Source organism: Drosophila willistoni, assembly GCF_018902025.1.
Source record: "Drosophila willistoni isolate 14030-0811.24 chromosome 2R unlocalized genomic scaffold, UCI_dwil_1.1 Seg167, whole genome shotgun sequence".
NCBI lineage: Eukaryota > Metazoa > Arthropoda > Insecta > Diptera > Drosophilidae > Drosophila > Drosophila willistoni.
The window spans coordinates 18,457,000-18,484,744 of record NW_025814050.1 but is presented as its reverse complement, the minus strand read 5'-3'; the positions used below and the strand labels follow the sequence as shown (position 1 = coordinate 18,484,744).

General features: G+C 35.0%; 3 protein-coding genes across 5 annotated transcripts in view; all 3 read left to right on the top strand.

Moving 5' to 3' along the window:
* LOC6642231 (trissin receptor) overlaps nt 1–27,745 on the top strand; it is a 50,246-nt gene that overhangs the window by 6,637 nt on the left and 15,864 nt on the right. For all 3 annotated transcript variants that reach the window (XM_047010489.1, XM_023175848.2, XM_023175849.2), the window contains exons 2-3: nt 20,316–21,118; nt 25,950–26,094. In XM_047010489.1, the coding sequence (XP_046866445.1) occupies nt 20,344–21,118; nt 25,950–26,094 (920 nt within the window). In that variant the 5' untranslated portion in view covers nt 20,316–20,343. The remainder of the gene's footprint in view (nt 1–20,315; nt 21,119–25,949; nt 26,095–27,745) is intronic.
* LOC6642233 (alcohol dehydrogenase-like) lies at nt 4,740–5,822 on the top strand. Its single transcript, XM_002065339.4, has one exon. The coding sequence runs from the start codon at nt 4,877–4,879 to the stop codon at nt 5,639–5,641; it is 765 nt and encodes a 254-aa protein (XP_002065375.1). The 5' UTR covers nt 4,740–4,876; the 3' UTR covers nt 5,642–5,822.
* Nucleotides 8,936–9,881, top strand: LOC6642232 (alcohol dehydrogenase). The gene has a single exon (XM_002065338.4). The coding sequence runs from the start codon at nt 8,978–8,980 to the stop codon at nt 9,740–9,742; it is 765 nt and encodes a 254-aa protein (XP_002065374.1). The 5' UTR covers nt 8,936–8,977; the 3' UTR covers nt 9,743–9,881.

Below are 27,745 nucleotides of genomic sequence, written 5' to 3'. Positions count from 1 at the left end.
GTTAGTTCATTGGTGAAATGTTTTATTTTATTGTTATTGTTATTAGAAATTTAAAAAACAAAAGACAAAGAAAGGTTTGATTTGGTCATTTACCGCACAGATGGTTATTAGATAAAGGAACCATGTTTTTGTTGGGGATATTTATTTTGAAGAAGTCCGTTCAGTTCACTTTTTTGACATATCTATAAAAGAGATTTTTCACATAACGACAGCAAATGAGCTAAAATGAAGAGTCAATTGATAAAGGTCCACTGCAAGCTCGTTCATTCGATATTGGTAATTTAATTGAACTGGCTCCCTTTGTAACTGAATCGGTATGCGGTTTCAGTATTTGGTATGAACTTTGGCAATATATGGTTTGAAAATTAAACCGCTTTGTAGCTTATAACCCCTTAGAAACGCGACGGAATTTTATGATGGACTTTGACAAAAATGGAAAACAAATTTCATGGACATGCTGCCTTTTGGTGTTGTTGGTATATTAGGCAATATTTTATTACCAACTTGAAGATGAAAATTAATATTGTCAACTTTTCTAATGCTATTTTGTACTACTTCGCAATCAGTTTTACTCTTGCCTCTATTTACAACGCCACAAAATTCGCTCTGCTAAAACGTTAAAAACAACGAAGTCGTACATTTGAAATGTAAACACCTCACCGCAATTTCTAACCCCTTCTTATGCGTCATAATGTTGTTGACTTTTTGTGGCAACCGGAAATTGTTTTGACGTTTGTTGTGGTTAACCACTCAACTGATGGTTTGCCCTGGCCAAATGAATGAAAAAAAAAACAGAGAAGAAAAAAGGAGAATTCTCTCTTCCATTTTAACAGGATGCCAAGTTTCAACGTAACCCCGTTTTGGTTTAGTTCTTGTTTTGTTTACTTCTTTTCACCCGTAAATGAGATTGCGGATTTTCGTTTAGGTATTCAGTTCAGTTCACCTGTTCGTTAGCATAATTTTCTGTTGTCTCCAACGACGACAACAACAACAACAACGGGAATACAAAAAAAAAAAATGAAAATAAATTCCCACCAACTGTCGACGTTTCGTGCAACCTAATTATCCTTAGAAGTAGGGAACCTTCATTTGCACCTGTATCCTTTTCTAGTTGTCTCCATGCAAATGAGTTTAAAATTGTACAGAGACCCCAAATGAGAGGAAATTGTGAAAAAGAAAACTGTTTCATAAATGCAATGAGCAAATTACTACCACCAAATTGCGTGATGACTTGGCCATTCTCTGGCTGGTCTACAAGTGTTGACAGCTTATTTACACTCCAAAGTCAAAATTACTAGTGACCTTGACCATAAACTTTACTTTATTTCTCAGTTACAAAAGTCATTTGTACTGAATAAATAATAAATGCGATAATAATTATTTGTGTGCATTTTCCATTCGATTGGTCTTACATAACGTATACGCCATGTCAGCCGCACTCAATTTGTGCTAATGCCAGGACACGCAATAATAAGAAGAAAGAAAAAAAAAGGAAGAACAAAAGCAAATACGCAGTTGACTCTGCTTTAAGGTGAAGGGTGAATGAATCAAGTGCCAAGTCAATAGAAATTAATTTTTATATTCACATGCAATGTCAAAGGCGAAACGAATTTGAAGGCAAAATGTTTGTGTATTTGAAATGTATATTTATGTACATAACCATCAGCTAAATTAGGGTTAATTGTAATTGACATGGTAAAGGATATATGTAACAAAGACATATCGATAACTAATCGATATATATACATGGATATTATACGTGTTAGGGTCAGCTTAGGGCTACGAATGCAATGCCAAAGTTTAAGGTCATTTTCAATTCACTGCAATTGAATTTAATTGTGTGAATTAAACATAAATTACTTTTGTTCGTTTCACACTTGTTTTTTGCTTCTTGTGTTTCGTTTTTTATTGCTCTGAAATAAGTTGTAGATATTTTATTGTATTTCAGTGTTTTGATTTATAATAAGGGCCTTTTGATATCGACATATCCGTAACTAAACTTATAATTGTTTAAATTTCAATGAAATATAAAACAGATATAAAACATATCATTTTATCTGGTGATAATTCTATAGGATAATAGTATAAACACGGCGCCTTTTGGTAATCCCTTTTGATGTTCCATTCCCCATCAATGTAGTTAAGCAATTTTATAATAAATAAATAAGTAAATAACGTCATACCAAAATTTTGAAGATACTATTGAATTCTTAAAAGCCACCAATATCTACCATCCAATTTAGCCATATAGTCAATACAAATGTAAATATTAAATTTAAATGTAAATAATAATATTAATACTAGATTAATTTGATTTAATGTTAAACATACACACAATAAGCTTAAGGCCTTAGTTGCTATAGCTTAATTTCTCAAATTACGTGAAATTTACAATTTCGCGTAAATCTCTTAATAATAATAATAATAATAAAAATTTTATAATTGTCCTATTATGCACTGATTTTAGCTAAAGATATCACTTTATACATTCATGTGTCTTGTGAACTTGTAAATCAAAATTCGAAACAGTTTCAGCTGAACAACTAATTGAATACCTAAGAACTCCAATTGAAGATTGAGCTCAGTTCTACCACAAAATACATATCCATTAATAACAAAAATTTTTGTCTATTTCTTGCTTTTTTTGCGAGTTTAGTTCATATAAACAGCAGTGATCAAAAAATGGTTTTACCTTCAAAAAACCTTGTATCCTCTAATTGTTTAAGTCTTGCCAAGTTGTAGTGATTTTTAAATTAATATACAAAGCTCTCTGGCAAACAAATCTAAAAAGGGGAAAAAAACCTGATGCAAAACGAGAAGCGATTCCAATAATTGACAGCAGATTTGGGAACAACAGACAGCAAGCAAATCAAGTGGTTGGCAATTGAAAAACAAAATAAACCTAAAATAAAAGGTAGGCAAAATAGAAGCAATGTTATCGAGGACACGTGAAAAGGCAAAAAACCGAAACAAAAACCATTTGGTTTACAGTGAATTCAATGAATTTCTACATACAATATCTATGGACATATATATGTATGTGTGTGTGTGTGTGGGTTGTGTGTTTGTGTGTGTGTGACCAAGTGACTGTGGGAAAAACAAATAAAAAATTGGTTCACCTACTGATACTAGGTACAATCTATAATACCCTGTAGCAACGTGTCAAAATTAAGATAGTAAGGGTCACAAGTTTCCTCAGATAGTAAATGGAATATAAACATTATATATTTATATAGACAAAGCAACTATTTGTAGCAGTATCACGACGAAATCGTTAGTTCATTCTCGCAAGGGAAGAATTTTGAAGTATATATTTATGTACAGGGTAATTTCAAGGTTCATACTTAACTCTTTGGTTTCTGTTTTTTGTTTTTCCTCTTTGTATTTTTACTAGGAATGTACGGAGATTGTCAAAGTGCAATTGTTTCGATTAAATTGATCGATTGGAAGGAATTTGTTGTTGTTCTGGTACTGGTTAGGCACGTTTTGTCCATGGCATTGTGTATGCAAATGAAAATCATAGAAAACCCATGCAATGAAAAGTAGAATAACATCAAGTGTGTAAAGTGAAGCGAAGCTAGAGAAATAATTGAATATTTAAAGGGGTTGGAAAAATTCCATGTTAATTTACCATTGATAGGATGATAAGGAAGCAAAAATATATGTGTATTTAAAAGCATCTGATAAGAAAGCGTATAAAATCACGGCAGACGACACACACACACACACACATCGGTGAAGGAAAAAGAGTGATTTTAAAATACTTTTAAATAAGATGCTTCATTTGCAAAATTAAAAATTCATTCATTCATTCATTCAATCACTTTGTCCCGCAGCCCATGGAGGCAGGCAGCATGTATGGGTCTGGCAACATGAAAAGTGCCATCAAAATTAATTTCACATGTGACAGCAAAAAGAAGCCGGGGAAAAATAAAAAAGAAAATCTTGTCTCTCCTTCGTAGGCCTCGGAAAAGATAAATAAAAATTAAAGAAGAGGCATAAAAAAGTAACCAAAATGTGTGAGTTGCACTTAATGCCGCTGAGGAATAACCAACGAGTTTGCCCAAAACGGAAACGGAAACGCACACATTTAACCCACACATACAGACACACACATAAACACACATAAATACGCGGAAAAGCAGCAGCTGAATAAATTTGTGAAAACAAACCTTCCATGGCGTTAATGCTTAAGGTTTTTTCCCCACTTTTTTATTTCACGTTGTTTTTTCTCTTGCTTTGTTGGCTGAAGATGGTCAAAATTCTGAAGCTGAGCTGGTGGTAAAATACCTTTAAGCTTAATTGAAAGTCACAGCAACCAGAACCAGAAAAAAGAGGAAAGGTGAACTAAATGAATAGTTAAAATAATTAAGAGTAGTAGAAGAATGGCTGCAAAGTAAAATAATGCTGGCAAATAAATAATCCTGAGTATTGTTTGTAACTAAGTAACTAAGGACTTCTTTTACAACGATAAGAAAAGGAACACCATTTATTCGTGACGTAATAAACTTGGAACAACTTTTCTTTAAAAAGGAATTGAGTGGGTCCTCGCCACAGAATCTTTAATTGTGAGGCGATTTTATGTAAAAGTTAATCGCTAATCGAATGCTTTAAATCAAAAATTAAACGAATGACCCATGATAAAATTGTCAAAAATTATCGAATGAAATTTTTCAAATCACATACTCCTTGACTTTAAACGTCAACGAAAAAGTTGATGTACCTAGCATCAAGTCTCAGGAAAAATCAGAACACAACAATCATTCCAGCAGTTCAGACACAGCTAACACACAAAACAAATATTTTAAGCAATTTTATTCCTAAAATTTTTTCCAATTTTCGTTTTGTTACAAAAAGTTAAAAAAAAACACAAAAAATGGGTCTGGCTAATAAAACCATTATTTTCGTTGCCGGTTTGGGTTGCATTGGTAAGGACACCTGCAAGGCGCTTCTGAAGAGGAATGTCAAGAATCTGGTGATCCTGGATCGTCTGGACAAGCCTGAAATCCTGTCTGAGATCAAGAAGGTCAACCCCAAATCGAATGTAACGTTCCAGCCTTATGATGTCATGGCCCCCTTGTCGGAGAGCTGTAAACAACTTGCGAAGATTTTTGCTGAATACAAGAAAGTCGATGTCCTGGTGAACGGTGCTGGTATCCTGGATGATCACGAAATCGAGAAGACCATTGCCATCAACTTCACCGGTCTGGTCAACACAACCACGGCCATAATGAACTTCTGGGATATCCGTAATGGCGGTCCAGGTGGCACTGTATGCAACATTGGATCTGTGACCGGATTCAATGCTATCTACCAGGTGCCCGTGTATTCTGCATCAAAGGCTGCTGTGGTTAGCTTTACCCAATCACTTGCAAAACTTTCCAAAATCACTGGTGTAAAGGCTTACACCGTGAATCCTGGCATCACCGCAACTTCTTTGGTGCAAAGCTTCAACTCTTGGCTGGATGTGGAACCGTGTGTGGCCCAGAAATTGCTGGAGCACCCCACACAAACTACTGAGCAGTGTGCCGAGAGCTTTGCCAAGGCTATTGAATGCGATGAAAATGGAGCCCTCTGGAAAATGGATTTAGGCACTCTGGAACCCGTCAAATGGACCATTCACTGGGACTCTCACATCTAAATTGTTCTGGGATGATTGGTAGAGAGACGAATACACAAATAATAGTTCCGGTTTAGATAAAGACTCTGCGAAACAATCGCAGGATAATTCAAGACACGTACAAATATGCACACGAAAGACGAAATATTTATATACTTAGGCGATAAGAAGAATAAAATGTCATAGCTGATGAAAAAAAAGAGCACTTTTGTTTGGTTGTAATCTTCCATAGTTAGCCAGGAAGAATTCTTAAGAATTCTCAATTTCTGACCGCCTTTTCCCTAGGATTCTTTTGAACTCATAATCGGTCAACGCGTAGCATTTTTCAGATTTAAACAAGCTTCCTAGGGAATCGGAAAATTGAAATGGAATTTATCGTATCGTTAAATTTATGAAACACTTTCAATGCAATTTACTCGTTAAACGAAATTAACTACCTAATAAGGACGATGGACCTTAAATAATTTGTCTTAAAGGGACTTTCTTTCAACCTACGACCTCTTCACTCCACTCACTCTCCTTATCGCGGTTTCATTGCCACGATTTAATTTGATTTAGCAAAGATATTTCACACCAAACGGAAGTGGAGCACATAATTCCCTTGACTGGGACCTGGCCAGACCAATCAAAAGAGCAAAAACCCAAAAAGAGATTACTTTTGGGCTTTAAGCTCACAATGGTGGAGTCAATTGTGGGCCACTCTAGTTGCTCAGCTGTCACCCAGAAGGCAATCTCTGCTGTGGTGGCATACTTGATGACAATTTCTTTTTTGTTCTGTGTTTTAATTTTCTTTCAATTAAAAGGTATTGAGGTGGCAAAGCCTGGCAACTTGCAATAACAAGTTCAGATTTCCAATTTAAAGTTTCGATCAAGAAAGAATTAAAGTAACACCTGGAACAACTCGCCACCAACTGACAAGGGGCAAGTCTAATGTTTTGCTATAAATTCTAACGCTTTTATGCAAGGACATAAATTTTAGCTGAAACTGAAGGGAAAACCAACAAGACAACAAACAAACAACAAAGTGGCCATCATAAAATCCAGCAAGTAAATCACATTTTCCCTGTGTGTTTTTGCATTTCGAGGGCATAAATTAAATTTAACGCTAAAGAGCAGATGACGAAAAAGAATAAAATATGAAACGGAAAAGCAAAAACAGTTTCTACGCCGACTTAGCGTTACCCTTTTACCCTCATTGTAATACATCTCTTCGTCTTTGGTCTGCTAGTTAATATACCTTTTTTTGTGCATTGTTTGGTTAAAGAGAATGAGAGAGAGTGGCAAACTAAGAGCATAAGACAAAATCAATTTTCACCTGCACTTAAATTGTTATACAGAAAATTCCTTGAAGATGGCGCCAAACTGATAAACTTACGAGGCCAGAATATGTATTAGTATGTGTGGGTACGTGAGTGTGTGTGTGTGCCTGGGTAAAGGTGATGGTAACAGGATATGTGCCGCAAGGCCAACAGATTATAAAGGTGAGATAGCACCGTCTACACCGTCAGACACATACATACACACACTGCGAAAGGAGAGACACAGATAAGAAAGGATACGGGCTTGGCGTGGGCATTTCAAAGGCGATGTGCACCAACGCATTTCGGTTGAAATTTGTTTGACAGTTTGCAGACAAGTGAAAATGTCTCAGCTTTAACAGTTAGAAAACAATTTTACAATAGTATTTTATTACAACATATACATAAGATCAATGTAGAGGAACTCCTCCTAGTTATCCTATAACTACATTAACTTGGTGATAGTTCTTGCTAGGCTATTGAGTCAACAGTTTTATTTGGTCTTTAATTTGGAAGATGAAATAAAAGGACCATTTACCATTCGATTGTTGTCAACTAGGGATATTAGATTATTGTTTTTAGATAATTAGTAAGATAAATTTACTTATTTCGATTCCATCTATATAGATGGAATCCATATGTAACCATATGTAACTAGAATTAAGGATATCTTATTCCCTACTTCAATGCAAAACATTTTGTCTTAAGTCTAACTTGCTATAGTGAAAATATTTTCCGAGAAGGTCCAAAAAAAAAATTCAGATTTTCGGCTGAGTGTGATCTTTTCGAAGACTTATATTTTGGAGTTATAAAAACATATACTCTGATCCTCCCTAAAATTATTTTCGAAAAATAGACTAAAGCTTTCAATATTCAGCAGATCTGTTAAAACAAAAATCCTTTACGAATTCCAACTATATGATGGGTTTGAGGTTCTTCATATAATGTGCCCAAAAATTTGCTGAAAGTGTCCGAAAAATGTTATGCTTCTGCATTATTCCACGACATATCCTGTCACACTTTTTCTGGCAGTGGCCTTTAATCGATTGACTGTCACGTAGTCGTCCAGGTGAAATTACTTTTCACCCAATTAACATAGCCATTAGCCGGAACTCAGTGTGATTGCAAGTTTATTCGCAAATATTCAAAAGCACACCTGAACTTACAATTGCAAGACAAAAAGTCCTCGAAGACAGTTTCATATTAAAGCGCGCCAAGTACTTACTTTTTATATGTGCCATCATTTTTGTCTTTTAATGTCAGACATTGGCAATTTGATTAGCACAATTTAAGCAGCGACTTTCTTAACTCCTCGTTACTCGTTGGAAGTTTAATGGGTCTTTTAGCAGAGAATGACTTTCTCTTCGATTAGTTCTTATTGTTATGTATATTTGTTTCTGCAAAAAGTTTTCTCTCAGGCGACATTTCAGAAAACCAAAAAAAATAATAATGAATGACCCAAAACGATTTTTTTCTTTTTTCATATATATTTTAAGTGTTTGATTAATTTTCCCAGCCAAAAGTTTTGTTTCTCCTTGCAAACGGCCGTCTGGCCATCATAATTATATTGTAATATTTATGCGACTGCCTTTTTTTTTTTGTGTTGTCCGACACTTGAGCATGATGAATGGCCCCGTCAGAATTTTCAAGGTCCGCAAGGCTAGGAGGCCCATTGTTTTCAGGCTTTTATCTTTAGTTTTGGTCTGGCCTAATTAATGAGTCTACTTTTATAACAAAAGCAAATGCGCCTCCTCAAACACACCAAACAGAAATAGGTATCTAGTTGCATGGAAAGATAATTTTATTGGCAACTGTTTGAAATTCAAAAACAACAAATTTAACATCGAAATAGTTCATTGACTTTAAACGTCAACGAAAAAGTTGATATACCTAGCATCAAGTCTCAGTAAAAATCAGAACACAACAATCATTCCAGCAGTTCACACACAGCTAACAAAAAAACACTAAAACATTTTAAGCTATTTTATTTCTAAAATTCCTTTTTCCATTTTCGTTTTGTTACAAAAAGTTCAAAAAAACAAAAACTAAAAAAACAAAAATGGGTCTCGCTAACAAAACTATCGTTTTCGTTGCCGGTTTGGGATGCATTGGTAAGGACACTTGTAAGGCGCTTGTCAAAAGGAACGTCAAGAATCTGATAATCCTGGATCGTCTGGACAAGCCCGAAATCATTGACGAGATCAAGAAGGTCAACCCCAAAACGAATGTAACATACCAGTCTTATGATGTCATGGCGCCCGTCTCGGAGAGCTGCAAAACACTGGCCAAGATTTTCGCCAAGTATAAGAAAGTCGATGTCCTGGTGAACGGTGCTGGTATCCTGGATGATCATGCGATCGAGAAGACCATTGCCATCAACTTCACCGGTCTGGTCAACACCACCACGGCCATTATGCCCTTCTGGGATATTCGCAATGGTGGTCCTGGTGGCAGTCTCTGCAACATTGGCTCTGTGACCGGATTCAATGCTATCTACCAGGTGCCCGTGTATTCTGCATCAAAGGCTGCTGTGGTTAGCTTTACCCAATCACTTGCAAAACTTTCCAAAATCACTGGTGTAAAGGCTTACACCGTGAATCCTGGCATTACCGCAACTTCTTTGGTACAAAGCTTCAACTCTTGGCTGGATGTGGAACCGTGTGTGGCCCAGAAATTGTTGGAACACCCCACACAGACTACTGAGCAGTGTGCCGAGAGCTTTGCCAAGGCTATTGAGCGCGATGAGAATGGAGCCCTCTGGAAAATGGATTTAGGAACTTTGGAACCCATCAAGTGGGACATCTACTGGGACTCTCACATCTAAATTACTCTGGATGATTGGTGAAGAGACGACTACACTACAAATAGTTCTGGACTAGACAAAGACTCTGCGAAACAATCGCAGGATAATTCAACTAGACACATGCAAAAATGCACATGAATAAATTGTAATACTTGGGCAACTGCTATTTGTTTTTCATTTGGTTATATCTACAAGATTAGGGGTATATGCGTTCACGCCTAGCACGTGTTGCAAATAATTTTATAGGCAGATGTTTTATTTAAACTATTTTATTTGCCCACTCGGATTCCTCTTAATCGAAGTCAATGGAACTTAGTAAATTTTAGACAAGATTTATTTAAATGTATTTCAATTTTATATTGTCAGACTAAATCATGGTTCCAGACAAGGCATAAATAACATTTTTGTTATTTTGTTTACATTTTTGTTTCAATTTAACCAATTTCTTAGCTTGTTGATAATCTGTCAAATTTAGTTTTGCAATTTTACAAAAGCCTTTGGAATATTTATAGATTTATAGCTTTCAATGAAAGCAACCAAAATATAAGAAAGGAAAATAAGGGAAATATTTTCAGGTCATGTCCATTTGGCACTTACTTTTCACATAAAGATTTATTGCATACTTTCAGGCTTAGTTTTTCAATCCATTTCCGTTTCGACATTTTTGTTATTTTTCTGTGCATTTTCGGTATGGGAAATGGGGTTGAAAACGCATGTGCATGAACTGCATTTTCCAATGATTTTGTAATTTATTTCTTTCCTTTTGTGGTTCATTTGATAAACGAAAAATGGCCAAAAGATTTACGATGGGGCAAGTTATATGGTTTAGAGTGAGTACAAAAGGCCACCAAGTAAGAGCAAGGGCAGGGCCAAAGGGTCATATTTTAATTATTGTGTTCGAATGCCAAAAGGGGCCAAGCAAATTCATTGCCTTCAACTGGTAAAATATTAAGCTCGTAGTAATTGTTGCATATTCAAAAAGGTTTAACTGTTCAAGCAGTTCTTAAAGAATTGAAAGAAATAGATAAATATTGCGATTGTATACATGTTGATTAAGAAATATTGCCAATTTGTTCAGGATTGCAATTCTATCTTTTTATTGTTAAGTTTAACTTTTAATGATGATTTTTGAAAACCAATTATGAAAATTTCACAAATCGATAATGACTTTAACATAACTGACACTAAGCCCATTTTTGTCTCCACTCTTTCGCAGTTTTCTCACGCCTGTCACACGCAATTCCCCACCCGTTAACGAAAAAGTTTTTCAAGTCAGGCACAAAAATATTTTCTCTGTTGGCCAGAAAACTTTGCATAATCTTTGACCAATCCCTGCGTTGCCATAAATTATTGACCATCGATGGTCGGGCAAAGCGGCACGAACTTGAATGCAAATTTAATGAAAATTGTCGTGCAAAGACGTTTGCCAATTGGCCTGTTTAAATGGCTTGCTTATTTCGTTCTTTCTCTCTGTCTCTCTTTTTCTTTTTTGCCATTCGAGCCATATAAATTGCAATGGCCCCTATAAATATGCAACACGAGTCAGAGCCATGATGCCGCTGGCACTTGCCACGCGCGTTTTATTGCACAAATTGGTCCCAGTCAAACGTTGGCGGCCACTAGTTGTTGTCAGCTAAATTGGCTTCCAATATCCAAGTCTCACGTCCTTCTTGTTGTCATTTCTTCTTCTTCTTTTTCTCGTTGGAACGCAAAACAAAAGTTTGCGTTTTATACTTTTTTGGCAAACAATAGCACAAGAAGAAGCTGCAACAACGGAAATAAAGGTAGACAAGGTCGTGAAATAGTGCCGCCGGTATCTACGCATGCATTCGACTAAGCCCAATGCGATCGACGGCCAAAAAGGATGAGCCGGAGTCGTGACGCAAGCTTTTAAGCTGATTGCAATGAGAGTTTGGCTGCCAAGAAAGATTTCTGTGGATACGGCTCTTGAAATTGCGGGACATAAATCAAATAGTTTCATGCGTGGAAAACTCATTGTTTGAGTTAGACAGATCATTACAAGAATTCATGTAAATTCGTTGTGAAGTTGTTGAAAGTTGTGGGTAAAAAAATGTCATTGTACACGTATTTCTTTTTTCCGCAGTTTTTCATGTTTATCCATCTACTTTTTGTTTTGACTATGGTTTTGTTGTTTCTTACGTATATACCCTCGCCAAAAGGGTATATTCATTTAAGTCTACGTCAGTTTATAAGGGAATTCACCGTCGCAAAACATTTCCGATTCCAATTTTTATTAATTTAATGCCTAGTTAAACTCTGAAATGGGCTTCATCAGAAAATTTACCAGAATTAAAGTATATTTGAAAATTTTCTAATATTTTGTTAGCAAGTTATATAAATTTAACGATAACGATATTACAATCGATAACGCAACAACCTTAAGAAATGGATTTATTGATAATAAAAATCACATTTCAATTAAAAATATTGCAAAATTTCAACTAAAGTGCCGACAAAAACTTTTGTGTGCTATTTTATCCTTTTGGTTGGATCAATTTAAAGTAGCTTTGCCCTTTAATGCTTAGTTTAGTTTGTTTGGTAAAAACTAAGCAACTTTAACTGCAATACGTTGGCTTTCCACAAAATTAACAAACTGAAATTAACTTTTCACGAAAATCGGTTGCTAAAGCCATTAAAAATTTACCAAGTAAAAACCAGGCCAAACTCAGACACATTTCAGCATTGGCTACCGAAAAATTTCATTCAATTTTAGTTGTAGGGTTTCCTACCGAAACAACAAAAACAAAAAGGGTGGAGATGGGATGGTACAAAAAAAAAAAGGACTGCTCGGGAAAAATAGGAATAAAAACTGGGCAACATAAATCATGGTTATCATGAAAGCTTCCTCACATTTTTTGCTCGCTTGTCTGGACGATTCGTTGGTGTTTCTAGGAGCAGCAGAAGTAGCAGCATATTTCACATGGTGCTCGCCCGCCACAGTCAATTACCACTTAATGTCCTTACTTCAGCACAATTTACGCAAACATGAGGATGGGTGAAAAAAAAGGAGAGGGCGAAGGAGAATGTTCAGTCCAATTCCAATTGCAGCTTGCATTCACATGTTGCAGTTAGCTGCATTTCGTTTTTGCTCCTTTATTCGGGGGTTTTTCTTCTTTTTTTCGGTTTTTACAAATTGTTTCCAATGTGAGCAACTTGTAATGACTTTTCTTTTCATACGAACGAGCGGGAGGCATTTTGTTTTGGGCTGCACAAGAAAATTGCGCAAATTTTTTGTTCTTTTCTTTGGTTGGGAACAATTTTTTGTTTCAATTTTCGCGTGTTTTTGATACATTAAATAAACAGGTAAATAACTAGCGAGATTGACAACATGATATGAGAGTATCCAGAATGGTAAATGTATTTAAATTTTTCTTTGACGTACATTTTATGGAATTTTTTTTTGGGAAATTTTATTTTAATGCATAAAATTCACTAATATTTTTAAAGTTTAAATGTGATTTATAATGGAGGGAACTTTTATATAATTATCCCTTGTTAAAGTTAAATTGATTTTGATATAATAACATTATCTTGTTGTAAAATTTGTTAAATAGATAGCAGATGGCTTGGGTTAAAGTTTAGTCCATTGAATTCAAGTTTATTCAAGTCTTCTATATTTCTTATTGTTAACTCTTTACGACTTTTCCTTTATATTGCGCAACAAATTAAAAGGTATAACTTAAATCTTTAGTAGACCTTGAAATATATAGCTAAGTATATGGCTATATGTTTCCAATAAGAAACCAAGATTTAACTATAGATATCAACTTGGATGAAAAATGTTGGGTACAGTTAATTATTTATTGAAGAAAAAAACTCATCTCTTCTCTATATGATAAAGTCAGTTTGATAATTTTGTTGATTTTCTCAGTCATTGTCATATTCCCATATGCCCATAGCATTTGCTTATCCTTAGGCAATTTCCATTGTCATTGTCCTTGTCAGAGTCTGTACACTCAGCTTTGGCTTGTTTATTCACATATTATTCTTCGAAACAAGCTAACCAAGGACGAATGTGGAGGATGATTAGGGGAGAGTGGGGAGATGGGTTGAAGTTTTCATTGCAATTGCAGATGGGTTTTAATTAAATCAGATTTAGCATCAGTCAAATCAATTTAGTTTGCCTTAAGCTTGCCAAGCGGGCGTCAATTTCATTTGAATGAGTCCTTAAGAGTCCTTTGGCAATGTCAATCACAGCGGCACTTGGCTCATTTAAGCGCCACACAATTTTCGTTGCGGAAGTTGTCGCCATTATTCCAAGAACAGGCGACAACCAAGTTTCGCTTAGACTCTATCCAACATCCTGTTCCCAGGCCAGGTATGCTAAGTGGAATAGTGGAGTGGAATAGTTGGGCTGTTTCAAATTTACGATGCTCAAACATTGTTAAAAAGTTGTTTAGTTCACTCAGACGCCCAGACAGACAGACAGACACACAGAGAGCTAGTTGCTGTTGTGTTCTGTCACATGGAAGTTAGGCAACTTATCTAACTCTAGTTGAAGCTTAAAGAGCTTCACATTTTAAATGTTTTCCTTTTAGATGTTTGTTTGCCGTTTTGTGCTGGTTAGGTGCTTCCATTTTTTGCCCTCCTTTGGGGTTTTCATAATGATAATAATAACAGTTAGCATTCATATGCATGAGCAAACAATTTGGTGGTGGCAAAAAAAAACCATTAGACAAATATGCCATTTGCCATTGAAACTAATTGCAATGCAAATAAAACTAAATGGTAGTGGTATTTACCACACGGATACTATACATAAACAAATATGCATACATATACAGACATCATGCAAATGCTAAGCACACAGACAGGTAACACAGCAAAATGGAAAAATGTCAACACTTTCAACAATCACAAAGCATAAAAAATGCCTGTAAGTGTCGTGTAAAAAATGATTCTGACAAAAAAAATTTGCTAGGCATAAAAAACAGATATATGAAAAAGGATTTCAAGCGAAGTTATTATACCCTTTAGTCATTATTTTTTTATGATATTCAGCAAATGTTAAATAAATAAACAAGTCAATAAACAAAGAAATTATTTGTGCACGAGTTTTGCAAGTCAAACTTAAAAATATATTTTTTCGATTTTGCTAAAGTATCAGAAATTGCCACAATTAAAAGTCTTTATTCATTTTTGTATTATACATATTTCATATTCTTTCTATTTGTTGATATGTGCCAACCATAAATCATTTCTATTATTTTTGTTAGACTTGTTAATTATTTACCATAAAATTATAATTACTTGTTCTTTGTTTTTGATTTCTAAACTGTTGTAGAAGAAATTATGAGGGAAAGTTAAATTAGTTGTCGTTATAATGTTAAGCCAGCTTCCAATAAGAAATGGAGAACTTATAAATAATTTATATAGTAAATTATTGAAAATAATTCAAATATGTATTATTGAAAATGTAAGAAGATCTAGAAAAATGAAAATTGTTATGTTAATCGGTTCTAGATCGAAAAATAAAGAGAAATCGGTTCTTAATTTTAGTTTTCCCATTATATATTAAGCTTCCTCCTAGACCGTCTCCAGAGAACAATCGTAAAACTATATAACTCATCAAAATTTGAATGCTGTTTATAATATAATCATTTAAATCACTAATCAATGGTCGTTTATGTTGGTAATCAATTTATTATACGATTAAGAAATAATCGTAATAATTAATCCAGTTTAACCACCCTGCAAGACTTATAAACTAGAGCTAAGAAGCGATTTTATGTCAATTTTACGGAAAAAATAAAAATTAATTAGAGTTTTAAACATAAAACATAAGGCTTTTGGCCTTCAAACTTAGTGGTTTTAAAGTTAATAGTAACTATGTTTAAATAAAATTCATATATTCTACAAAGAGATAGTTTTTATATATTTTCACCGACCTATGATCTCACATAAAATATTCACTAAATGCCAGTTCTAGTCAATATGCTCGCTTATGCATGTAGGGAACTTTTAATGCAAGGCCAAAAACCAAAATTTATAAAATAAGAGTGGCTTTTGCATAAATACATAGACTAAAATCGCAGTACTCAACTATTTTTGCATTCAAAATGCATGCACCATGGCCTGCCTGGGGCCAAATCACAATTAAGCAACAAATTGGCAGAAATTTTCAGCACACAATATACGTTTACATATGTATATGTAAGTACACAGATACATACATATATATTTTAGCTCTGTGCAGAGCAGAATGTTACATGAAAGGAGCAAAAAGCAAAAAATGTGCAGAAAAAATTTGCATGATTGAAAGGCAATTCGATGGAATATCCTTTGTGCATGTGAAAATATTTCTAACAATTTTTTCTTGTGGGTGGCATATGTAAGTTGCCCACTATTAAATTCAATCATTTATTTTTTTTCTCTTCCGGCTTTTCTGCCGCTGGCAGTGTCGAATCCAGATGCCGTGCTATTACTGGCCACTTTCTCGGCCTTCGACTTCGACTAGTCGGCTCTTGGCTCTTGGTTCAAGCAGCATGTAATATCACTTAAAGGCAAACTAATCCCATGCCACCAGCCAGCCAGTTCCACCTTTTAACAGAAACTTTCAACAGCAAACAAGACTTTGCCACTAAGCCCAGGCAACTGACAGGGCAAAGGACACGACGACTAGGCGAACATACATTCTAGATGCTAGGTGTGCATGTTCTGGCTTATCCTGCAACATAGTGCCCCCATCCCCCAGCATGGCCCCCCAGGGCAGGTGAAAGGGCGTTTGCTCTGCATTTGACATTAGTTGACAGTTTGTTGTTATTGCTGCTGTTTGTGAAGCCTTCGTGTGATGGTGTCAGCTGTGTCTACGGAAGTGAAGGGGCCAGACTGCCAAAACTAAACATTGACGAACAAACATTCGACACTGAAATGTTTATTAGATAGAAAATAGAAAATGGGAGTCTGCAAAAGCTGGTACACTACTCGATTAACATAAACTTACTTTGGCTAAAAGCGAATTTTGCCTAATCTTCAATAGATAAAGAACATGAATGTGTCAAATTTTGAAAGTGTTTTGGCATTGGCTGTAATCTCTTTGCATGTTCAAGAACAAAAGCTTATGTAAGCAGAGATTAAGATGAAATCGCCAACAAACTAGTCAAATTACTCCTACATTTGAGTCTTGGAGTAACAATTTTTGAACATGCACAAAGAATTTTATACAATGTTATATGGAGAGAAAACAACACGTTTCCTTAAATTCAAGATTCAGTTTCAATCAATGAGCTTTAAACCTAAACAAAGAAACATTGAAAGACTTTCAATAAGTATAACATGGGGAGACGAAGACTGGAGCTAAGAGATAAGTGTAAGACAAAACTACCTATTCTCTGTTTTAGTGACCTTGTTTATATTCAAAGGGCTGTAAAACGTTGAAACTTTGCCCCTTTAAATATGCAATAGACTGCCAAAAGATTTAATTTTATAACTTTTCGTATGCTTTGTGACTTTAAAATTTGCCCACGAGTAAAATTTGCTTTGAGGATTATTTTTTGTTTACAGAAAATTCTAAAACTTTTTTATATGTATGAAAATGACTGATTATTGTATACTGTAAATAAAACAAAACAAAATACAAACAAAATAATCAAAACGTACAACATCAAAATTAACGTTTCCATTCACATCCTTTTGTAATATCGTTATTGCGATGTCAAAAAATTATTCTTCTTCCAAGATTGTTCTCCAGCCGTCAAATATGAATAGGTTTTGTTCCATCTGTAAGACACAAATGAAAAGTAAAATTCTAACTAAGCTTACAAGGGAAAACTTAGTACATTGTTCTATTTGTACTAACTCTCATTCCTTTAAGTTCATAAAACCATTTGAACTATTGTGCCCGTTTCGGGGCAAAGACAAAGTGCCAATTCTTTTTGGGCGTAGAACAAACGATAATCAAAAGTTCGTTCTCCTTGTATCGCTGTCCTCGTTAATTATAAATTTCAGCCAATTAAGTGTTGCCCTTTAATTACTGTTCTTGTAGTTTGACCCATATCCGGGCACAATTGGCTAAAGTTTCGCTCAGTGACTCGGTAGTTGTTGCTTGTTTACTTCCACGCCCACATTTACGCCTACGCTACGCCTACATCAACGCCTTTTTTTTGCTGCGAAACGAGTCCGGTCCACTTTCCGGGCTTTGTTGTGTGCTCTGCTTTGTTTTCGCTTTTCCTTTGGCTGTTTGCTTATCCTGATTGCCATTGGCCGCCGTTTAAGCGTGCCTGAAGGCATCTTTGACTGGCATTTATGGGTTTTTATTGTTATTTCATATTGGCCAAGTAAACGCAGAAAAAAAAAACATTTTTTATGGATTTATGATTTTGAGTATTTTGTTATGTGTTTGATAAAGTGGTTAGCATTTGATTAAGTCAGGGTGATAAGTCAAAGAAAGTTGTAAATAAAATATATGTATAGAAAATTTGTTTGTGGTTTTCATTGTGTTTTTCTTTTAAAAATAGTAATTAATTTTTATTTTAAAATAGACTTTGTCTTTCTCATGGTCAAAACTAACGCTTTTTTGCTTTATAAGAAAGGTGTTGCAAATTTCTTCTATGTCACATTTAACAGAAACTGTCAGACAGACTCAAAATATTCCTTCCGCCTAGACAAAATTACATAATTTATGACTTTCCTTTTATTTCCCAAAGAGGAAAACTATGACTATTAGTTCTTTTATTATTATGCCTTTTTCATATTAGAATACAGTTTGATTATGCAAGTTTGCCTTGACTAAAGTTTGCTGTAATATAAGTGATTAATTAGTTGACCCAGCTTAGAAAGTTAACCACTCGTAAAAGGCCTTTAACTATCCACAAAAAGTTCTTTGCTAATTGACTGATTTAGTGGTAAGGATCGGAGGACCATCCACTTTTCTAAATGGTCGCTGTGTGAGCTGAAACTTGTTAAAGTTAACCATATTAAGTATTTCGTGATGAGCAAAAAAAGGGAATTGCCATGCCATTTTCCATTGATTTTTGAATGGTTTGAAAATCTAGGATACATTTTTATTAAAGTGTTTTAGTTGATTATTTTTTCGCTTATCTAAAAATCTCTGGTAAATTTATGTTTAGACATCATGAGCAACAACTTGCTATGTCTATGGCAAAACACTTAAAACAGGCTATTAAAATGGCAGGCAAGTGACATTTTATTTGACAGTTGCCACTAGTTGTTGTTTGGCATTCGAATGTTGTCCTCTTATGTTTCCCTTCTCTCTCATTTTGTTGGCAATATGAATAATATTTACATTTCGACAATTTTATATCCATAGCTGTAGAAAACCTATATATGTATATATAATATGCAGACATGATTCAGTAGCGTTAATTACTTGATAGCCATTTTGTTGGTTATGTCTCTTCAGTGTGCGAATGTCTATTAATTAGAGCACGTTTCGTGTACACACACACACACATACACAAAACAAACACACTCAGAGGGACAATAATCAAAGCGACATTTGAAGGGATATGACATACAGAGTGGAGAGAGAGAGAGGGAGACATTAGAGGAGCAAAGGCAACTGCATTCGCGTAATTAGCAACGAAACGTAGTGCATATTAAAAATAGTAGCAAAAATCTATGTGGACATGTTTTAGAAATAGAAACACATGTGTGTGTGGGTGTGTAAGTGTGGCGCGTGGCAAATGGAAAATCATAATTTTCTCTCTTTTCGCATTGGCAGACAAATGTTTTAATTATGCTCATTATTAATAGCAAGCAAGCTTAATTAAAAAGTCTACTCAGACGACCAAAGAGAATCGAAAAGCGTGTCAGCCAAAGGTAGAGAGAGAGATTTTGGGGCCATCGAGTGTCACTGAAAAAGTCACGCATTGGCAGGACATTGATGTAATTGCCGTTACTCCAAACACTATATGATTCCGACGTGACTCTGTATCTAATGACACACTCTATAGGTTAAAGGTCACAATGATATTCTCTATCTATGCAAAAGAATATTTTAGACATGATCCCTTCCCTTAAATGTAAAAATTTAGTCTTTTTTGAAGAAATGGCAAGACGGGACAACAGGAAAGGTATTTCCCTTATCAACAATTATTTTGCTAAGTTGTCTCTTTAAATAATGGAAAATTTAGCTATTGTCTAAATTAAATAATCAATATATCTTAAAATATCTCATTTACATATCAAAATTGACCTTTATCCTTATTCAATTATATCCCATGCTCATTGAATAGTCAAAAAAAAGGTTACTACAATGTCGCATAGAAGGTGATTTAAGTGCTTTATTAGTCTTTATTAAAGACAGAAATAAATTTGGAAGTTGTCCATTCAAAGAAGGGTACTTAAAGTCATTATGATTCAATGTGTATTCTTCCCACTTAACCTAAAAAATATAAAAATATTAAAAAATATACATTTTATTTACAGCCATAAGATAGTTTTAACAACTTTTAATCACAATTAGCCGTTACAATATTAAATCGCTTTCATTTTACTTTGATCAACTATTCAGTTAAGCTAATAATTTTTTTTAAGCAAAGAGTAACCAGAGATTATGACTAACTATTATCATGTTCTTTTCTATCTTCCTCACTCGTTTCCACTGTATCAGGCTGCATTGCATTATTATTATTGGCACTATGAGAAGAAGAACAACATCACTGGCAACAACGATGCCATTGACAATGATGATAATGAGAGAGATGGCGTCCAAAGGACGACACCGACGCGGACGAAGACAGAGACAGGAAACGGAAGCAACTCAAAAGCAACGAGAACAACGAGAACATAAACAACGATGGCAAAGTGGCAGGGTAAACATATCAGCAGCTTATGATAATGATGATGTTGAATCTGATGCCGATGCCCATGATGATGATGATGATGATGGCAATGATGATGATAATGACAATGTTCTTGGTGGCACTAACACCAACAACCGAGAGTGGCATAATCAAAACAGCAGCTCAACAAATTATAGCATTTCCGGCTTAGGGCAACAAAAGCAGGAGCAGCAGCAGGAACAGCAACCCAAACCCACCCAGCATCAAGAGCAACAACTCTATCTACCCACCAAACCCAATTCATTTCCGTGGCATCTCCTGCTTCTGCTGGTTGCATTGTTTACCCTAACTTCAGCTGCAAATGACTCCACATATGCCACTAGCTTGCAGCTTCAGCAGCGATTGAATGGCACCGATTACACATTACTCGACGACGAAACAACAACGACAACCCTGACAACATTGGCCGGAGCTCTGGCAACAACGTCATCGGCTAAAAATACAGTGGCCATCGATTTGATCGAAGATGAAGAAGATGCCGAAAAAGCTAGTGAATATATTTTCGATCGCACCGATGTTCGCGTTATATTTATCACACTATATACGATTGTGTTCTGTTGCTGCTTTTTCGGTGAGTATTGGTCTTAAGGTTCAACCAGAAGAATGGAAGATGATATTCTGAAAATGGAATGTATTTTGTATTTTTTTTTTAAATTTTTCCAAAAACGTAATTTGTATGATATAGTATTCCAATCCAAAGTATTTAATGTGCATTAATGGATATAGAAAATTTTAGCTTATTAGCATTAGACAAAATCAAAAGACTAGACCAAAAATTCGGAAATTTCAGCAATTAAATTCGGTGTCGGATCCCCCCAAAATCTTTTATTTAGATCCGTGAAATAGCTGTAGCAAATACTCTGACAGTGTGGTAACACATAAAATTTTGGTCTGCTTTTTATCAGTCATAAATTGACAGGAAAACAGAAATATATCATTTTTAAATTTATGCCCAATGGACTCTTTGGAAAACATAAAAGAAGAAAACCCAGATAGAATTTCCATTTTATGCTGCCTTCTCTGTCATTACGATATTGCTTTTTGGGTTGGATTTTTCAACGTGTTGCCCTAACTTTGGCAAACTTCATTTAATCCTAATTTATTCTCCCTTGGAATCGCATTTCATTTTCATCAAACCAGACTCGCTGGTCTTGTGGCATCGATGCTGTCAATGTTCGATAGCCCAAAAATACAATGGCCAAAGTAAAAAAAAATGTTTGCGAAATATAACGTAAAGCAAAAGTGACGCCGACCAGAAGCACTTTGTGGTCGAACAAGTAGGCTATCTGGCTATATGGTCATGTCTCAGGCACATGTATGTGTGCGTGTTAATGTCCATTTGGGGCTGTCTTTCTCCTTTACAGAATTTACTGCTGACTTGCCAATTACTCAATGCCTTGGACGTTTTTTTTTTTTGCTCCTGCTTCCTTTCATTTCTCTTTGTTTTCTTTTTTTTACTCTGTGTGTTTCGTTAAACAATGTTATGGGACTTAAGAAAGCCTTTGTGGCTTGACCTAACACTGACTTTTGGCTTGTTAAGGGTTTTTTTGTTGTCTTGTGGCTTTAAAGTCGAGATAGAGATAGCAGAAGTGATTATCTAGATTAGAGTTCAGTTTTAACTTTCATCTGAAATGAATCCTTAAAGTATATTATACATTACGCATACGCCTAGAAGTATCAGTCATTCACAATGTTGGGTAATTTAGTCATTTGTTTATTCTAATGCTTAATTACAGAGGCATAAATTTTGAGTGGCCCTCAGTGCCCGCACTTCTTGACAATTATAATGCCATAGAATCAATTATGTTTCTCGATTTCTGTGTTTCGGAGGGGAGCCTCTTTATTAACCGCACAAACACTCCAAATGCCTAGAACATGTGTATTTGCAATACAAAATGTGCGACAAATGGCCCACCATTAGACACAGACATGAATAAGCTCGACGGTAAGAAGGGCGAATGGAGAGCAGGGCCAAGGATAGAATGTATGTATGTATGTATATTCATGGGCGTGTCATGGGCGTGGGAGTGTCATGCCACATTGACGCAGACAATTGCAAAATGTGAGCAAGTTATTTTCACCCGAATGTCAGGAAAAGAGGCACGGTCCGAGGGAACATTTACAACACTGAGCAATAAAATTTGCATGTTGCAGTCACGTTCCCAGTTTCAGTTTGATGTGGTTCTTGGTAATGCTCCGCCTGCTGCTGGGCGCTGCTGTGACTGCGACAGGGCACTTTATTGCCATGTTTGCATTCAGCTGCTTGGCTATTTTCGCATTAGCGGCAGGAGACCAGTTTCATCTATGTATTCTATTTTTTCTCGTATTTGTTTTGTTTTGCCCCCACTAATTGCCTGTCCCCCGTGGTTCACTTTTAATCGCCGTACCCCGATATACACTTGACTTTATCTTTGAATATATACTTTGTTATATATCATTTCGCTGCCATTGGCTAAACAATGTAAAGTGACGGAGTAAACATTTGCTGTGTTGATAGCTTTTTATATTATTTGCTAATAAATAACTTAAGTTTTCCACGCAAATTTCTATGCTAATCAAACGCTTGCTACTTATAGTGAGCTACTAAGTATTGTATCATTGATAAATGAAATAAACTTGTTAAAAAACTGCCTTGTACCATTAGGACATTTTATATCTTTAATAAGATTAGACATAATTTGGATAAAGAATTGTTCAATAAGGAACAGAAAAACTAGGTTTACTTTTAAGACATAAACGATCTTTCTTTTTGAAGGCAAAAGCATTATTTAACCCCTCTTGACAGAGACAAAATATTCGTAAGTCCTTTTTAAATTAACTTCTTTTAGTAGTGAAAGAGATTCCTATTGAACTTTTCTGTTTTACACATGCAGTTATTAGAGAAATGAATCCTCATTAGATATGTTTCTGCTGATGATAGTATTTCATGGTTTAACCTGCCAAATTTTTTGTGCTGCCTTTGAAGAAAGCTTCTTTTAAGAACAGACCTCGAGGCGGCTTAACTTTCAAAAAGTTCTTAATCTAAACAGTTCATTGCCAACTATCATCAGCTCTTTCAAAAAAATATCACCCTTGGACGCTCTGTGCAATATTTTCATTAGTATTTAACTTTCACCATTAGCCAATTGCTCGACGGAAGAAAAACTTAGCATTGCTTTGTTGAAGAAAAACTAACTCTAAGAGCATGCGAGGATTTAAATAACACGGACAAACAAAATGCTTTCCATCCTTGCATTGCAGCAACTTCTCATGGCTACAAAATTCTATGATTTAAATATGAGAAAATTAACTTCCAGATGAGTTCACTTATATGGGTTAAAAATTTTCTAGTTGGTTGCTAGAACTGCATTTGGCTGACCTTGGTATGTCTGCGTTTAAAATATATTTTCACTGTAATTATGAAAAGCATTCATTTAAAATCAGAAATTTATTACAAGTTTCATGCAATGGATTGTTTTTTGGAGCTACCAAAAAAACATTAAAACTTGAACAAGACTTAATAAATTCTACTTAATTTATGCCTTTTTTTTGTTGATTTCTTAATAAACTTATATCTTTATTACTCTCGAGTCCAAAAGGTCTCAACTCAAACAGAGTAGCAGGTCGTGTTGGCCACCAAACAATTCGCTCCAATTTCAACAAAACAAAATTTAATAACACCGAAAGAGGAAACTTTTCGTTGTTTCTTTTCTTTTTTGCCTGTGCCAACACATGTTCGGCTTGTCTTCTTTCCTTTATCTCCACCTCCGTCTCTTTACCCTCTTCCTGGCCATATTGTGTTTCATTGCACGCCTTGAAGTATGCCACGTTCGCATCGCACTCGTTTTGTTTCTATTGAGAGTAATTAAAAAACTTTCACTCGACATTTGTTTGTCCCGAGAATAACATACATAAAACAAAAATATAAAAATAAAACATGAAACGAAATGTTTCAATTTGCAGCTACAAAATGTTGCATTATTTGGCCAACCAAAAATGCATTGTGTATATTTTAGGAGGGGAGCAAGAAGAATATAAAATTGAAAGTATTATCTGAATTGCGGCAATGCCATTTAATAGTTGGCCGCAATGTCAGTATAAGTGCATATGCTGCTATTGCCTGAAATAATTTATTTTTACTTCTTATTTTTATTTACATCAATTTTTTGTTTCTTTTTTTCACAGTTGCATAATGAGATTTGAAATAATCGGTGGAGCATGAAATGAAACGCATTTATGCAAATAATATTAAAGTATTATTTCCATTGCATTGCATTTGAAGTGTTAAATGCTGCAATAGATTTTCGAAAAGGTTTAAATTGCAGAACGTAGACCGCAGTTGGCATTTATGCTTTGGTTTCAAGGGTGGCATTCGCCTTCTGGCCACAATTTCTTGGCCAACTGTAACTAGTTAGTTGGGCACATGCATAAATGAAATATATATGTCTAGATTGCCATTCGGTAATTGTGGTTACTCAACTAAGAGATTGTGGCTTCTTAAAGTGCCATTGACGTTTTAGGATAGACATAGATACAAAATTCAAGCTTAACTGATCCCAAAGGATAAATAGGAAATGCCGAAAGTTAAATCACCTCTTGAGAGGACATAGAAATAGTCTAAATAAACTAGCATGTCAATAAAAGATTTTATTGTTTAATGTATTGTCCTAGTCAAAAGATTAAAGATAAGCAGACAAATCGAGGCCTAATCAGACCCTAGACTAGGTTCTAATAGCACCCGTAAGTAATCCTTTTTTAAGGATATAAACATTACATGTTACATATCTACACATTTTAATTCTTCTTGGCCACAACCTAACCCCTTTTAAAAAAAAACATTTTATTAAATTTAAAGTTGTCTTACATTCCAACACAATTTCGTCCTGGGCTATATGTATGTATGTATGTCCCTTGAGTGGGCATCGCACTTTAGTTAAATCCTCTCAACTGAGAGTCTTCATTTAATTAAGCCAACGACATTATCAAGGAAACTGAAAATACATTTTGAGCCGGTTACGGACATGAACAAAACCCCTAATTAAAATAAACTTTTAACGCCACATTAAACCGAGCGTCAAGGGAATGTGACATACCAACTAAAATTATTATTATTTCTCTTGTAGTTGCTGCATTTGTTGTTGTTGTTGTTGTAGCTGTTTTTGTCATAGTTTTCTGTCATAGTCGACTGCTGGCAAAAGTTATTGCTCGAGTTGCAAAAAGTTTTTTTTTGTGTGTCTGTGTGTGTGTGTGTGTGTGAATTTTGTTTTTTTTTTGGCCTAAATAAACCAAAAAGCCACAATTTGGCCTGTCTGTTTGCCTGTCTGTTTTTTTGCCTTTTTGGCTTGGCACTTGGACAAATATGAAATTTTGTCAACATTTTTTAATATCTTTCACACAATTTTTGTTTCTGTTTTTCATTTTAGGCAATCTGCTGGTCATATTGGTTGTAACTCTTTCACGTCGCCTGCGCTCAATAACGAATTTCTTTTTGGCGAATTTGGCCTTTGCCGATTTCTGTGTGGGCCTTTTCTGTGTGATGCAAAATCTGTCCATTTATCTTATCGACAGGTAAGTGAATTAATAAACATAACTCTAAGCCTAAGATATCCTCGACTTTTCAGAGGCAACAAGTCGGAAAGGCTTCTCTAGACTTGCAGCTTAATCTGGTCACCCTTGACTTCTAGGACCGCTTCTGAAATTCATATTGCTTATAACCGATTCTCTTTTCCATCCTATTGAAAGATGGTGTTTAATCCTTTGCCATGATTAAATTTTTCTTTCCATTTCACCTTCCAAAAAAAAAACGTTGCTATCTCACGTGGTTTGATTGATTTGTTTTGTATATCGATATTTTCCGAATGCAATGCTGAAAATCGATAGACTTAACTGAATTCCGTGCTTAAACTGGTCACACTCAACCACTTCTAATTAGTTCTGGCACTTCCAAAAACTAAATTTAATCGTATTTTTTATTGTTTCTGTATTTTTTTTAAATCTCTGATGATTGCATAATAGCTTTGCGGTCAAATTTTCTGAAACTAGATCACACACATATGTATGTTACGTTAACCCACAGATCAGATTCCGTACATATGTATACCAATCGATAAATATCAATACATTGTAATTGTAATTTCAAAATGAACCATAGTAGTATCGTCAATTTCACAACCTTTTTCGATAATCCGCATCAACTATTCAAAGCTACACGATGCATTTGTATACTTGCGTGAGTTTGTAGCATAAGTTTCAACTTTCAGGAATGGCAAATAAGCAAAGCGACACTTTTCCACCATGTTCATGCATATATAGTAGAATTCCAGCATCCCCTCTGGCAACCACACTGTGGCATGTTTATTTGCATTGCCTTTTCTTACACACTCAGAGCACAGGTTGCAACAACGTGAACAAATAAAGTGCACAATAAACGAGTGTACAGAGAGCTAGGCGGCGAAAAACCTAGAAATGGGAATATACTGTTCATAAAGTAACTCTGCATCATATTAGAACTGACAACTAAAGGCCATGGGTCCACTAAATTTTTCTATCCATTGCAATTGGATTACATAAATTGTTAGATATGTTTTTGAAAGTAAACATAAATTTAAAGAAATAAATTGTAAGCTTACTTTTTTGAGCAACTATTTATCGTGTAAGGTAATTTATCGATGTATCATCAAATTAATTTATCGATAAAATATTTGTTTTATTTTTTGCCATCTCTAACTTAGCATGCCTTGACTCTGAACACCCGTAGGTATGCTGGTCAACGAATCAAATTTTAAAATCACTTCTCTTTTGGGAGTCAAGGAGTAAACATCTCAACATTTTCCCTTTCTTCGGATCACTTCAATTTTTTACTTTAAGATGTTTTCCTATAAGCACTTTAAAAATGTGCCAACGTTTTAAACTGCCTATTTAAAACGTTATAAAGTGGTTTAAAATTTGGACTACTTTACAAATAAGTTTTGATTTTCCTTTTTCTTAGCATTGCCATAAAAATTATAAAACTTCTATTAAAGAGATTTCAGTTGGCCGCTTGAAGGACAAATATTTAGTCACGAGATAGTGTTGAGTTGCTCCTGCTTATTGCTTTTTGGAATTCATTGGCTTTGTTTATTATCTCTGCATTTTCCCTATTCTTAGCATTGCCATAAAAATTATAAAACTTCTATTAAAGAGATTTCACGTCGGCTGATCCTACGCTTTTAAGCTCGAA

Coding starts and splice junctions, on each gene's coding strand:
- LOC6642232 (XM_002065338.4), top strand. CDS start 8,978: ATGGGTCTCGCTAACAAAACTATCGTTTTCGTTGCCGGTTTGGGATGC.
- LOC6642233 (XM_002065339.4), top strand. CDS start 4,877: ATGGGTCTGGCTAATAAAACCATTATTTTCGTTGCCGGTTTGGGTTGC.